Source organism: Tachysurus vachellii, chromosome 11 (assembly GCF_030014155.1).
Source record: "Tachysurus vachellii isolate PV-2020 chromosome 11, HZAU_Pvac_v1, whole genome shotgun sequence".
Taxonomy (NCBI): domain Eukaryota; kingdom Metazoa; phylum Chordata; class Actinopteri; order Siluriformes; family Bagridae; genus Tachysurus; species Tachysurus vachellii.
Genome location: NC_083470.1, coordinates 2,525,001 through 2,537,630, shown reverse-complemented (window position 1 = coordinate 2,537,630; position 12,630 = coordinate 2,525,001). Strand labels below are relative to the sequence as shown.

General features: G+C 38.5%; 1 protein-coding gene across 1 annotated transcript in view; it reads left to right on the top strand.

Annotated features, from left to right (window-relative positions):
• Positions 1–565: 565 nt before the first annotated feature.
• trabd2b (TraB domain containing 2B) overlaps positions 566–12,630 on the top strand; it is a 60,706-nt gene continuing 48,641 nt past the window's right edge. The window contains exons 1-2 of the mRNA XM_060881314.1: positions 566–910; positions 3,470–4,027. Of these exons, the coding sequence (XP_060737297.1) occupies positions 809–910; positions 3,470–4,027 (660 nt within the window). The 5' untranslated portion in view covers positions 566–808. The remainder of the gene's footprint in view (positions 911–3,469; positions 4,028–12,630) is intronic.

Sequence of the window (12,630 nt, the reverse complement as noted above, 5' to 3'; positions counted from 1 at the left end):
AAAGCTGTTCTCTTCTCACACACATTCGACACTTTCAGCCTACAGTTTACGCTTGTCTTTAATTATTTATCTGATCGGTTTAAATATTTTTTAATATATATATATATATATATATATATATATATATATATATATATATATATATATATATATATATATATTTATTATTTCTTAATTTCTTTTTAATATTTCCTCCTTTTTTATTTCTGTAAAGTTTGAATCACCTTTATGTATGACATCTACAGTACAAAACTTTGCCTGTCTGGTGATCACGTGTTACAGTCTTAAACACACATACACACACACACACACACACACACACACATAGTAGTGGAGTGTGTTTGTTCTTTAGAGAGTCCTCACTCGGCAAAGCAATAAAGGAGATGATTTCGGGCCGAGAGGCTAATGCATTCCGTTCCCACTGGTGACACACACACACACACACACACACACACACACACACACTCGGACTCCCCTTCACGAGCTCCCCTCCTACGCTGAGGGAAACTCTCTAAAACTCACTCCACCAAAACCTCCACCTTCAGAGCCCTTAAGAGGAACACACACACACACACACACACACACACACACACACACACACACACACACACACACACACACATCCGCGCACACACTCATGCTCACACGCACACTCTCAGTGGAAGTCAGGGCGCGAGCATGGCGCATGGACACACCGCGCCGCGCGCCTTCCTGAAGCGCCGAATTTAACCGGATCGACCTGTAGTATAGCGCATGTGTGTGTGTGTGTGTGAGTGTGTGAGTGTGTGTGTGTGTGTTCTGTCCCGATATGAAGCGGAGCTCAGCGCTCAGATGGCTGCTTTTCTGGACGTTATTTTCAGCGGGATTATTAAACCGGGAGACACAGAAACACTGCAGCAAGGACGAGACGGTAAGATTAACTTCATCATCATCATCATCATCATCATCATCATCAGATCCCGCAGGAGTCTCTTTGGTCAGATTACTGACTTTGAAACCTGTTACTGTTTTTAATTTCCCAAAGAATTAAAATTGGAAAAATTTAAATCCAAATAAAGGATTATTACTAAAACGCATTAATCCCAGTTTAGTGTTTTTATAGTTTAAAATTTAATTCAGGTTTTTTTTTTCATGTGTTTGCAATTACGTTCATACTCTTTATGTTAATTATATATTTTATTTTATTATCGTGATTAAGTTTAATGTTCACTGAGGATTTATAAAGTGCTTTAAAAACTAGACAATTATTATTTTATTATTTATATCATATAAATATTATTTTAATAATTATAGGAAGCAAAAAAAAAAATCATTGGGCGGTTTTATTAATATTTAACAATTACATTTATTTAAATCTTTATCTTATTTGTCAGAAGAGCTCCTGAACTGCATTAACACACACACACACACACACACACACACACACACACACACACAATTATTTTATATCTGTCAAAACACGTGAGGTTGCCAATATATTGCTAACAAATGTATTGTGAAAATATTAAACAAATAAATGTTATATAAATATTACAATATAAATCCTGTTCCATAGAAACAGACTGTATTATTATTATTATTATTATTATTATTATTATTATTATTATTATTATTATTGTCACAGGGAAACATTTGCTAAAACAGTTACAAGTTTACGAGGCACGCAGCCAGTTTCCCATCACATCTCAGCTAAAAGAAACAAAACTCTCGTGCCAAGTGAAATATTTCTCTCTCTCTCGTTCTCCTCTTCGGTTAATGTGACAGAGGAAAGTGATGATGATGATGATGATGAAGGTGCTGATGATGGAACGTGAGTGAGTCCGGCTCCCTCGTGTGCGCTTGTAAGAGTCTCTGTGGCCTTTTTTTCTTTTTTAAGGAAATGAAGTTTGAGTAAAAGTGAAGAGCTACATAAAGGTCAGTGGTGTTAAAACCACAGTCTGAAATAAGCTGCGTGTCTTTTCCCATCGTGTCTGTGTGGGAGTTCTGCTATAGGACTCTAATATCCTTAGTGTTGTTTGTCCTGACAGGATACACAGAGTAGTGAGCAGGAACGCTCCCATTCATAACAACATCACTTTAATGTAGTAAAGTTCCCACACGTTTTACTGAACTGTACACACACACACACACACACACACACACACACACACACACACACACACACACACACATACTTTGGTGTTAAAATAACTTCAGTTAAGATATTAAGGCAAGTGTTTCATTTAAGGAACACACTCGCACTCTCACAGCCTGGAACACATCAGGAAAAGCAAAAAACTCTCTATCTATCTATCTATCTATCTATCTATCTATCTATCTATCTATCTATCTATCTATCTATCTATCTATCTATCTATCTATCTATCGTGTGTGAGTGTGTGTTTGTGTGTGTGTGAGTGTGTGTGTGCGTGTGTGTTTGTGTGCGTGTGTGTGTGTGCGCGTGTGTGCATGTGTGTGCGTGTGTGTGTGTCCATGTGTGTGTGACAGTTAAGTAAACTACAAGAACCTCTTTTGAGATATTTTACTCATATTTTAACCGACACTCAGTAGTGTTTTTATTTCTTGAAAACTTTTGAATTTATAACTAGATCATTTGAAAAGAAACACATCAAAAAACACCGAATTATCCGACGTATTATTTATCAGAGGAATGTTAAAGCAGACGAACTAAAACCACTCGACATCATCAGGTTTATTTACAACACATGTTCTTAATGTGAAAAGTTCACAGATTAAAAAAAGTCCTCCTGAGTGTTGAACACCACGGAATCATCTAGAAACTGTACTATATATATATATATATATATATATATATATATATAAATCAACATTCATTCGTATACATTACAGATTATACATACTATACATTTATTAAAATAAATGTTTTAATTTATTATTTTAATAAATAAAAAAACTATTAATAGTAAAACCTAAATAAACAATAAATAATAATAATAAATAATAATAATAACAATAATAATGTGTAGAATATTATATATTATTTATATATTTATGTATAAAGTTATAATAAATCATATAATACAGTATAATAATGTATATTGTATGTAAACATTTATTAAAAAATATGTATTCATTATATTTATATATTATCATTTATTATTTATTTGTTAATAATTATATATTCATCTTAACCATTGATATTTTATATTATATATCAACAAATATTGATTTTGTTCGATAATCAAATATTCATTTCAGCCAGATTTGTTTAGAGCAGTTTCATATATATTTACATATTAATATATATATTAGTAAAATATTAATAACGTATTAATAAATAATTAATATATATTAATAACTCCTTTAAACAGCTCTAAGCTTTTAACAGTGGCTCAGTGTTCTGGGTTTTGAACTCACAGCTGGTTTTAACTCTACATTTAAAATGTTTCTCCTCACCCCTGCTTCCATCCCTCTCTTGTGTCTTCCTCCTTCTCCTCCTCATCCTCAGAGGGAGCTGAACTCGTTCCTGTGGACAGTAAAACGTCCTCCCCCTCAGCCACCCTCCTACCTGTTCGGCACCATCCATGTTCCATACACACGCGTGTGGGACTTTGTGCCCGAGAGCTCGAAGCGAGCCTTTCAGAGGAGCACAAGCGTGTTCTTCGAGCTGGACCTGACCGATCCAGTCACCGTGTCCAAGTTGGCCAGCTGTCAGCTTTTACCTAACGGCGAGAGTCTGAGGAGTCTGCTGCCCCGGGACATCTACGTACGGCTGAAGCGCCATCTGGATTACGTGAGGCACATGATGCCGGCATGGGTGAGAGCTGAGCAGCGCTTCTATGCTGACTACCTGTTTAAGGCCATCGCCGGAGATTGGGAGCGCAAGCGGCCCGTCTGGGTGATGCTGATGGTCAACTCACTGACCGAGTGGGACGTGAGGGGCCGAGGAGCTCCGGTGCTCGATCTGTTCCTCGCCCGTGAAGCTGAGCGCATGGGCAAGAAGACTGGAGCTGTGGAGAACGTTGAGGAGCAGTGTCACCCGCTGAATGGACTCAGCTTCTCCCAGGTCAGTGTTTGTGTGTGTGTGTGTGTGTGTGTGTAGTTGGAGCAGTTGAGTTAAACACAGACTCGAAGTCATGTGTTACCTGAACTCTTCCCCACTTTACTGTGGGATTCGACTGGACTGTGTGTGTGTGTGTGTGTGTGTGTGTGTTTGTGTGTGTGTGTGTGTATGTACGTGTGTATTTTGTAGACACCACAGTAGTAGCACTGACCCAGGATTTTTACAAGAAAGGCTATGTCTTAATATTCCAGATGTTTGTGCATATGTAGGTGTGTGTGTGTGTGTGTGTATGTGTGTGTGTGTGTGTGTGTGTGTGTGTGTGTGTACCTCTTGTGCAATTTTGTGGTTTTCAGTTACACCCAGATTGTTTCGTTCGTACACTTTTTTAGGGAAAAAATGCTTTTTCAAAAATCTCTGTACGCTACTACAGAAATAAAGGTTCTCAAACGGTTCTTTGTAACAGTGTGTGGTTCTCTAAAGAACCTTTAACATCACCGGAACCTTTCCAATTTTCTTTTCCAAAAGGTTCTTTGTTTTAGAAAAAGGTTTTTTTAGACTTTGATTTTAAAAATCAAAGTTGATTTTCTACTAACATATAGAGTTAAATTGAACTCTGAACTAAAGTTTATTTAAATAAGAACCTTTTCATAGCCCTAAAAACTCTAAACCACAAAAATGGTTTCAGGTAAAAATTATTAGGGAAAAAAAAATACATTTATGGAATTTGGTTGACGCTTTTATCCAGAGTGACTTACATTTAAAACATTGACCAATTGATGGTTAAGAGCCTTACTCAGGGGCCCAGGAGACACAGCTTGGTGGATCTGGGATGTAAACTCACAACCTTCTGATTATTAGTCCAACACCTTAACCACTGGCTGTGGTAGCTCAGTGGTTAAGGTGTTCGACTACTGATCGGAAGGTCATTGGTTCGAATCCCAGGTCCACCAAGTTGCCACTGCAGGGCCCCTAAGCAAGGCCCTTAACCCTCAATTGCTCAGGTGTATAAACTGAAATAAGAAAAATGTAAGTCACTCTGGATAAGAGTGTCTGCTAAATGCTGTAAATGTAAATGTAAACTTCCAAACAAGTTCAGTATTCTCTGAAAATCTCTCACAGCATTAACAAATAGTTTAACAAAGTAAAAACACACTTTTATCTTCCTCACAATGAAGTCCAAGGTAATGTAGGAAAGATGTAGACCAAACCACACCAGGGGGAGTTAAATGAAGCTCCTCAACACCCAGTGCATGAACACCAAAACATCATACCACTTGAGAGGAACCTCAATCAACTCCAGAAGTTGGCTGTGGTTTAAAATGCTTTCTCAAAGCGATACACTTTCTCGCAGGGTTCTCCGTAGAACCTTACCGCTAACGAGACAGAGTTTTGGTTATATAAAGTCACGTCATTTTGTTGTGTATGGATCTGTGTGTATCCAGATTTAAATTTGTGGGTTGTTGGGGTTACTGTTCACGTGCACTCCTTCCTAACTATAGTGTAAGAATCCGATTCGAACCCTGACTGACGGATTTAGTGTCAGTGTGGAGCTGCCAGGAAAGGTTCCTTGTAGCACTAACACAGTCCAGGAGAACACGGTCAGGTAACAAAGCAACCACTAGACACGACTAGAGATACTTGAGGAGATACAAACATAACAGAATCTCCAGTAAGTCCAGGAGGATAAGATAGTTATACAACAAACAGGAAGTGGGTGAGGAAGCGAAGGACCAGTCGAGAAACAAGCGAGGCGTGGTCATGGTGACCCGATGACAGACACGGACAAACCGGAGCTGACGGATCGAACCTAGTGATTCTGGGTGATGTCTTGTACTGATGACATCACCATCTGCTGGTTGAGCGGGACAAATCAGAGGCAGGACGCAGGCTTTTGATTTATCGTCCCGAGGCATGTGCGTATCTCCTGGAGGAAATTGTCGGTCGGAGCAGAGCCGGTTGTGGATTAGGTGATATTTATGACGTACTGACAAACAGGAGCGGGACAAAACCGACGGATTGTGCAGCAGGTCTGGGAGAGAGCAGCACCGCTGAGTAGATTGATAGATCTGGGTTGTGGATGAACGATGAGCAGTTTGGAGGAATCGAGTTACACGAGATCCCGTGACCGTGCACTGACAGACGGACCGCGGAACCTAATTACGTGATGACAAAAGCACGACAGTCTCCTCCTTTCATTCCCCAGACTTTATAAAAAGCATCAGAGATAAAAAAAACTACTTCATACAGGGTCATAATTTACAGTCTGTCATGGTTCTTCTTCCTGAGGTCTCACACACACACACACACACACACACACACACACACACACACTCACACACACACACACACTCACACACACACACACTCACACACACACACACACACACACTCACACACACTCACACACACTCACACACACACACACACACACTCACACACACACACACACACACACTCACACACACACTCACACACACACACACACACACACACACTCACACACACTCACACACACACTCACACACACACACACACACACACACACACACACTCACACACACTCACACACACACACACACTCACACACTCTCACACACACTCACACACACACACACACACTCACACACACACACACACACACACACACACACACACACACACACACACACACACTCACAAACACACACACACACACACACAGCAAATCACTGCAACCAAACCCGCGAGGCAGCGAGTCTCCGGCTCTAATTTGAGACGTCGCATGAGCTACACAGATTCTCACCTTTCGCTCTCCTAACTACGCTGTCACAGGAGCGAGCTGAGGAATCGTGGGAAATGTAGGATGTAGATCCTCCACAGGAAGCGTACAGGCTCCTTCTCTGTCGAGGTCAGAGCGCCCGTCTCGTTCCCAGCCCGAGAGTCTGAGAAAGGTTTCTTTCTGCTTTTTTGTTTTAAGCATATTTGACTGGATGAACTGGGATGAACTGGAGCCTGGATGAAATTCCAGCTTTCGAACACGGCCCTGCAAATAGTTACAGAAACATAACACTGTGTATTTATCTATACCACGGTGTTGGGTGTTGGATTTTAACTCGAAAGAAATGTTAAGGCTAGTCAGGAGAGCCGTGCGAGTCGGTAAGTGATATTTGTCAACACGTCTTACAAGAAATCACCAGCTTCTTTATTAATAAAGCCAAACTCACTAACGAGGAGGACAGGTGAGGTTCGACCCGTCAGACAAACGAACTCACACATCAGGGTTAATAGATCGATGCTCGAAGACGAGGGAAGCGGTGCTACAGATAATGAGGTGATTTTTATATTACCAGTTTTGGAGTGCTGCAGGAACAAATCTGCATGGAAATGAACAAATTGTCCATCAATTAAAACATTTAAAATTTTATCCTGTTTTATCTACTGCTGTAAAACCCATGGACGAATTAATATATTTATTTTTTCATCGCAGTGCCTGTGGTTAAAGGCACTAAACAACAACAACAACAAAAATTCTTCTGGTGAAATCGTCCTGAGTTTGGTTTTTATTTATTTATTTATTTATTGATTGATTTTCGTAATTTTTTTTTGTGTGTTTTTTTGCTTAAAAGCCTAAAATTACCACCAAACTTTTTTTTTTTTTTTTTTACGTCTTCCGCTACAACATGAAACCCATCAGTAAAACCCCACTCGTCACTTTTCACAGCGTCTACGGTACCCGTCTTTAAAAAAAGTCGAAGAAAAAGGTCAGGGATGTTAAATGCCAGCACGCCGGATGGTTATTATTTAAAAAAGTATTTTGAATTTTTTTATTTCTGCTGATTGTATTTAAGCTTTAGAATTCATCAAAGTTGGGTTTATTTGTGAAGATAAACAAAAACATGGAAGAATCATGAACTTGTGTTGGTCAGACAGACAGACACACAGACAGACACACAGACAGATGGACAGATGGACATACAGATGAACAGACAGATGGACATACAGATGGACAGACAGATGGACATACAGATGGACAGACAAATGGACAGACAGATGGACAGACAGATGGACAGACAGATGGACAGACCAACAGATGGACAGAAAGACAGATGGACAAAAATACAGTCAGACAGACAGATGGACAGACCGACAGATTGACAGATGGACAGTCGGACAGACAGATTGACAGAAAGACAGTCAGACAGACAGAGAGACAGATGGGCAGACAGAATAACAGACGGACAGACAGATTGACAGAAAGACAGTCAGACAGACAGAGAGACAGATGGGCAGACAGAAAAACAGACAGACAGACAGAGAGTCAGACAAACAGACCATCAGACAGACAGACGTACGGACGAACGGACGGATAGTCAGCCAGACAGAAAGACAGTTACAAACAGCAGTGTTTGATTCTCAGCTCAGGTGTTTAATTTCATTCAGAGATTTAAAACACACTCTGATCAGCTTTTGTGTTCACGTTAGTTCCATCAAGTGGATCTTCCCATGTGGTGAAGTTTATTACTGAGCTCTGGTGAAGCACATGATGTCTGTACATTTACACGTGTCATGTTTCTGTACATTTACACGTGTCATGTTTCTGTACATTTACACGTGTCATGTTTCTGTACATTTACACGTGTCATGTTTCTGTACATTTACACGTGTCATGTTTCTGTACATTTACACGTGTCATGTTTCTGTACATTTACACGTGTCATGTTTCTGTACATTTACACGTGTCATGTTTCTGTACATTTACACGTGTCATGTTTCTCATGTTTGGTGCTTTTCCTTTAAACACTTTCCTCATGTGTGTGTTCTCACTTCTTTATTATTACACCGTGTTTTTAAACCAGTTTCCTCATAATACTTTCTGCTGTTTATTTACAGTTTAGTTACAAAATGTAGAGAAAAAAAACACAGAACAACGTGTAAATGTAGAAAAAAACCTTCCGATGCTGTTCGTGGGTGTCGTGGTGATCTTTTTATATGTAGAAGCACGACATGTTTGGGTCTGAAAATATTTAAATGATGTGACATTGAGCTTCAGGCGATCTGTTCTGTCTGACCTTTGAACCCAAAACTCTTCAGGAAAAAAATATAAAAAAAACATGTTCTTGATATTGTTCTTGATAACAGGACAGAAAATCTAGAGTCTCTCCAGACGTGTCAGATTTCTGTACACTCTCATCTAAACCTGAGCAAAAGAATAAACACGGAGCCGAGTGGTAATTGTAGGAATGTTGGAATTTTGTAAAATGTCAGAAAGCCGGTTAGGGAATTTCATACCTCGTACACCTTTAGGGAGTCATTTACAATGACTTGTAAAGCTACATCAAGTGTATCGCGTGTCACTGGTATGTTTCCGCCGAAGCGGCGAGTTCTTTTTAATCACGGCTCCAATCAGGCGTCTTCTGAACTTTCGCTGGACTTCCTGTGGGTCGCCGCCTGGACATCGTCTCAGGAGAGCAGAAAGAGCACGAAATAGAAAGGACGGGTTTCAAGTAAACGCGACGAGGTTAAACTTTCGATCAAACTGCGGAGGAAGAGGAAAAGGAAGAATTGGGATCTGATCCGAACCTGAGCAGCTGCTGTGTTCGTGAGTCCTAATGCGAGCAAACGCTTTCCTCAAATTTGCCAAGAATGTGAGTCTGCGATGGTTTAAATCCCCTTCGCTGTCTACTGAGCAAGATTTCTAACAATGTTTTAAAGAATTAAAGACTTCCAGGGGATCGTCGGAGCCTGAAGTACACAGGTGCTGGAGCAGCGAGAAAGAACAGAATAAAAAACAAATGTTTTGTTTACAATTTAAACTCTATAATACCATAGAATGTAATAGATACAACAAAATAAATAAAGAAAAAAATTGAATCAAATTACCAATAGAACAAAATTTGGTCATCAGTCACTCCGTGGTTTCACAGAGAAATTTGTGATTGTTGCTGACAAAATTTTGTTTTCAAAATTTGTCCTTTTTTAGTAGGAAACTACTTGATTTGGTAAATTCTTTTAATCTGCAAGCAGTAAAAACACATCTGTAGTGATTTTCTATGCCAGCTGTACTCAAGAGGTGATGATGTCACACAACACGTCTCGTAAGAAAATATTCAAATCAACAAAATATCGCAAATGATACTTCATTTTGTGCTAATTTCTGACGGAATCACACGCTCGACATTATTAATATTCTATATTTAAAATATTTAGAACTTTGAGCTGAAGTTTAAAGCGAATCGGGTATTTTTTTTTATTCAGTAACTGTAACAGTAACAACACTGAAAAAAACAAATAGGAGTAAAATGATGTGGTCTGAGACATGGTGCTGGTATAAATAGTATATATATATATATATATATATATATATATATATATATATATATATATATATATATATATATATTATTTCATTCATTCATTCATTCATTCATCTTCTACCGCTTATCCGAACTACCTCGGGTCACGGGGAGCCTCAGGCGTCATCGGGCATCAAGGCAGGATACACCCTGGACGGAGTGCCAACCCATCGCAGGGCATATATATTATTTTATTATTAAAAAATTCTAAAAATTAAAATGAAAAATAAAATGAAAAAATTCTACTACCACTTCTAATAATAATGCAGTTAATCTTTCTACTTGAAGGAAAAATAATAAGGCAGATTTAAAGAAATGAAGTAAAAATAAAATAAACGAATAAACAAAATAATAATAATAGTAATAAGAATAATATTAATAATAATAGTAAAAAGAATAAGAAGAATAAGAAGAATGAGAATAAGAATATTAATAAAAATAATGCAATCATTGTTTCTGCTTGTAGGAAAAATACTTAGGCACATGCAACTAATTAACTAACTAACTAACTAACTAACTAAATAAATAAATAAATAAAGTATGCAATTAATGAAGTTTGCAGTAATAAACTATACAAAGCCAGTATCTGTTTTTTTTTTAAATACTATTCTCAGGAACAATATGTGCAGTTTTATAAGGAAATTATCAACAGCTCATAAGTTTTACTGAGCATTTTGTAGAATTAGCCAAAGTTCCTCTGGAGACATTGACTCTCTCTCATGGTTAAGCAAAAAATATCTACAAGGCTACATCAGCCCCCAGATGTCACATGATCCCGACACTCATGAGACTCATTCAGTCACATTCTGTGTAAAATAATTCTCTCTTACAAAATGTGTACCAACAAATAGAAATGTGGGGTGCCAAGACTTCTGCACAGAAGAGGAACCTGGAGCGAGTCGTCTGAAAAAAAAAGTGTTGTTGGTTTATTTGAGTTTTATGAAAAAAAATACAAGAAGAATCCCAAAGCCATGCACAGCCGATAAAACCATCTTTAATGTGCAGTCTCTGAAAGACAAAACCCCTGAAAATACACACAGTCGAGAGTTTAGGAGGCTCAAAATTCACCCAAACAAACCAGGCTATCGATTACACAACGAACGAGCGCCACAGAAATGACAAACACAATCAGAATCACTGCACTGATTTAGTTTCCTCGCTCTCTGAACCCCTGCAGCTCAGAAATGAACAACTTTGGCTTTTATTTTGATAAAGCAATGGATGGCACAAGTGATAAGAGTCGTCACAACGTTAGCATTGTCCCTAAAAAACAAAAGCGTTCAAACGTTTTGTGTGAATATACCACTGCAGATATAAAACACAGCTAAACACTTAAGCTGAACACAAAAATAACCAGCTCCCATTTGGCCACTAGGTAATACCAAGCCTGAATAAGCTCCGCCCACAACAGATCCTGGTCTGTCTGGCAATCTCTTATGCAATATAATGCTTCCTGTACTGATGGTTTTCGTTTGTAAATCTAAAATGTTTTTGAACTGACTCAACAACGCAGAATTCATAAAATAAATATCTCTAACAAGATTTGTAGTAATAAACAGAAAAATGGGGTGCCAAGACTTTTGCACAGCACCATAGCTGGATGGAGGAAATTTGTATGTTTTTCTTAAAACATTTCTGGATAGTGAAAGAAATATTTAAAAAGTGGAAACAATATTTACTTTTAACTCTCGCAAAAATTCTTAAGCCGGTTTTCCGATCAATCCACATTCTGTAATATGCAGAATTCAGGATAATTAATTAGAGTCAACGATTTTAAACTGATCGAAGCACTAGAAAGGCTCCATGTTCGTGTGAAGGGAGCTGACCTGTAGAAAAAAGTTCCTCAGTTCCTGAAAAAGTTCCTGCAGTTCAAACTAGTGTTAATTTCGTCAGACGAGAAGAGACGAAATATGTTCGTCAACAACCTTTTTTTCATGACTAAGACGAGACGATGACGAGACTGCACCGCTGTCCAAAAACGCTGACTAAGACTAAATTAACATGCATTATTGTTGACGAAAAAAGACATGACGAAAATGTTTTGTATAAAATAAAAACTAAGATAAAATCTCTCTTCATTTTCGTCTACAATTGTCTCTGCTTTTTCATCAGCTGTTACGCCTTTAAAATATTCACAACGAGTTCGCGGCTTCGCCCTGTTTAGTGTGTGTGTAGAAACAATTCCTCCACACGCCGCTCAAAAAAAAATCCTGAGCGCGAGTCCACCCCTGGTCTAGTCAGGCTTTTTGTGTTAAATTATATTTCCTGTCGCTG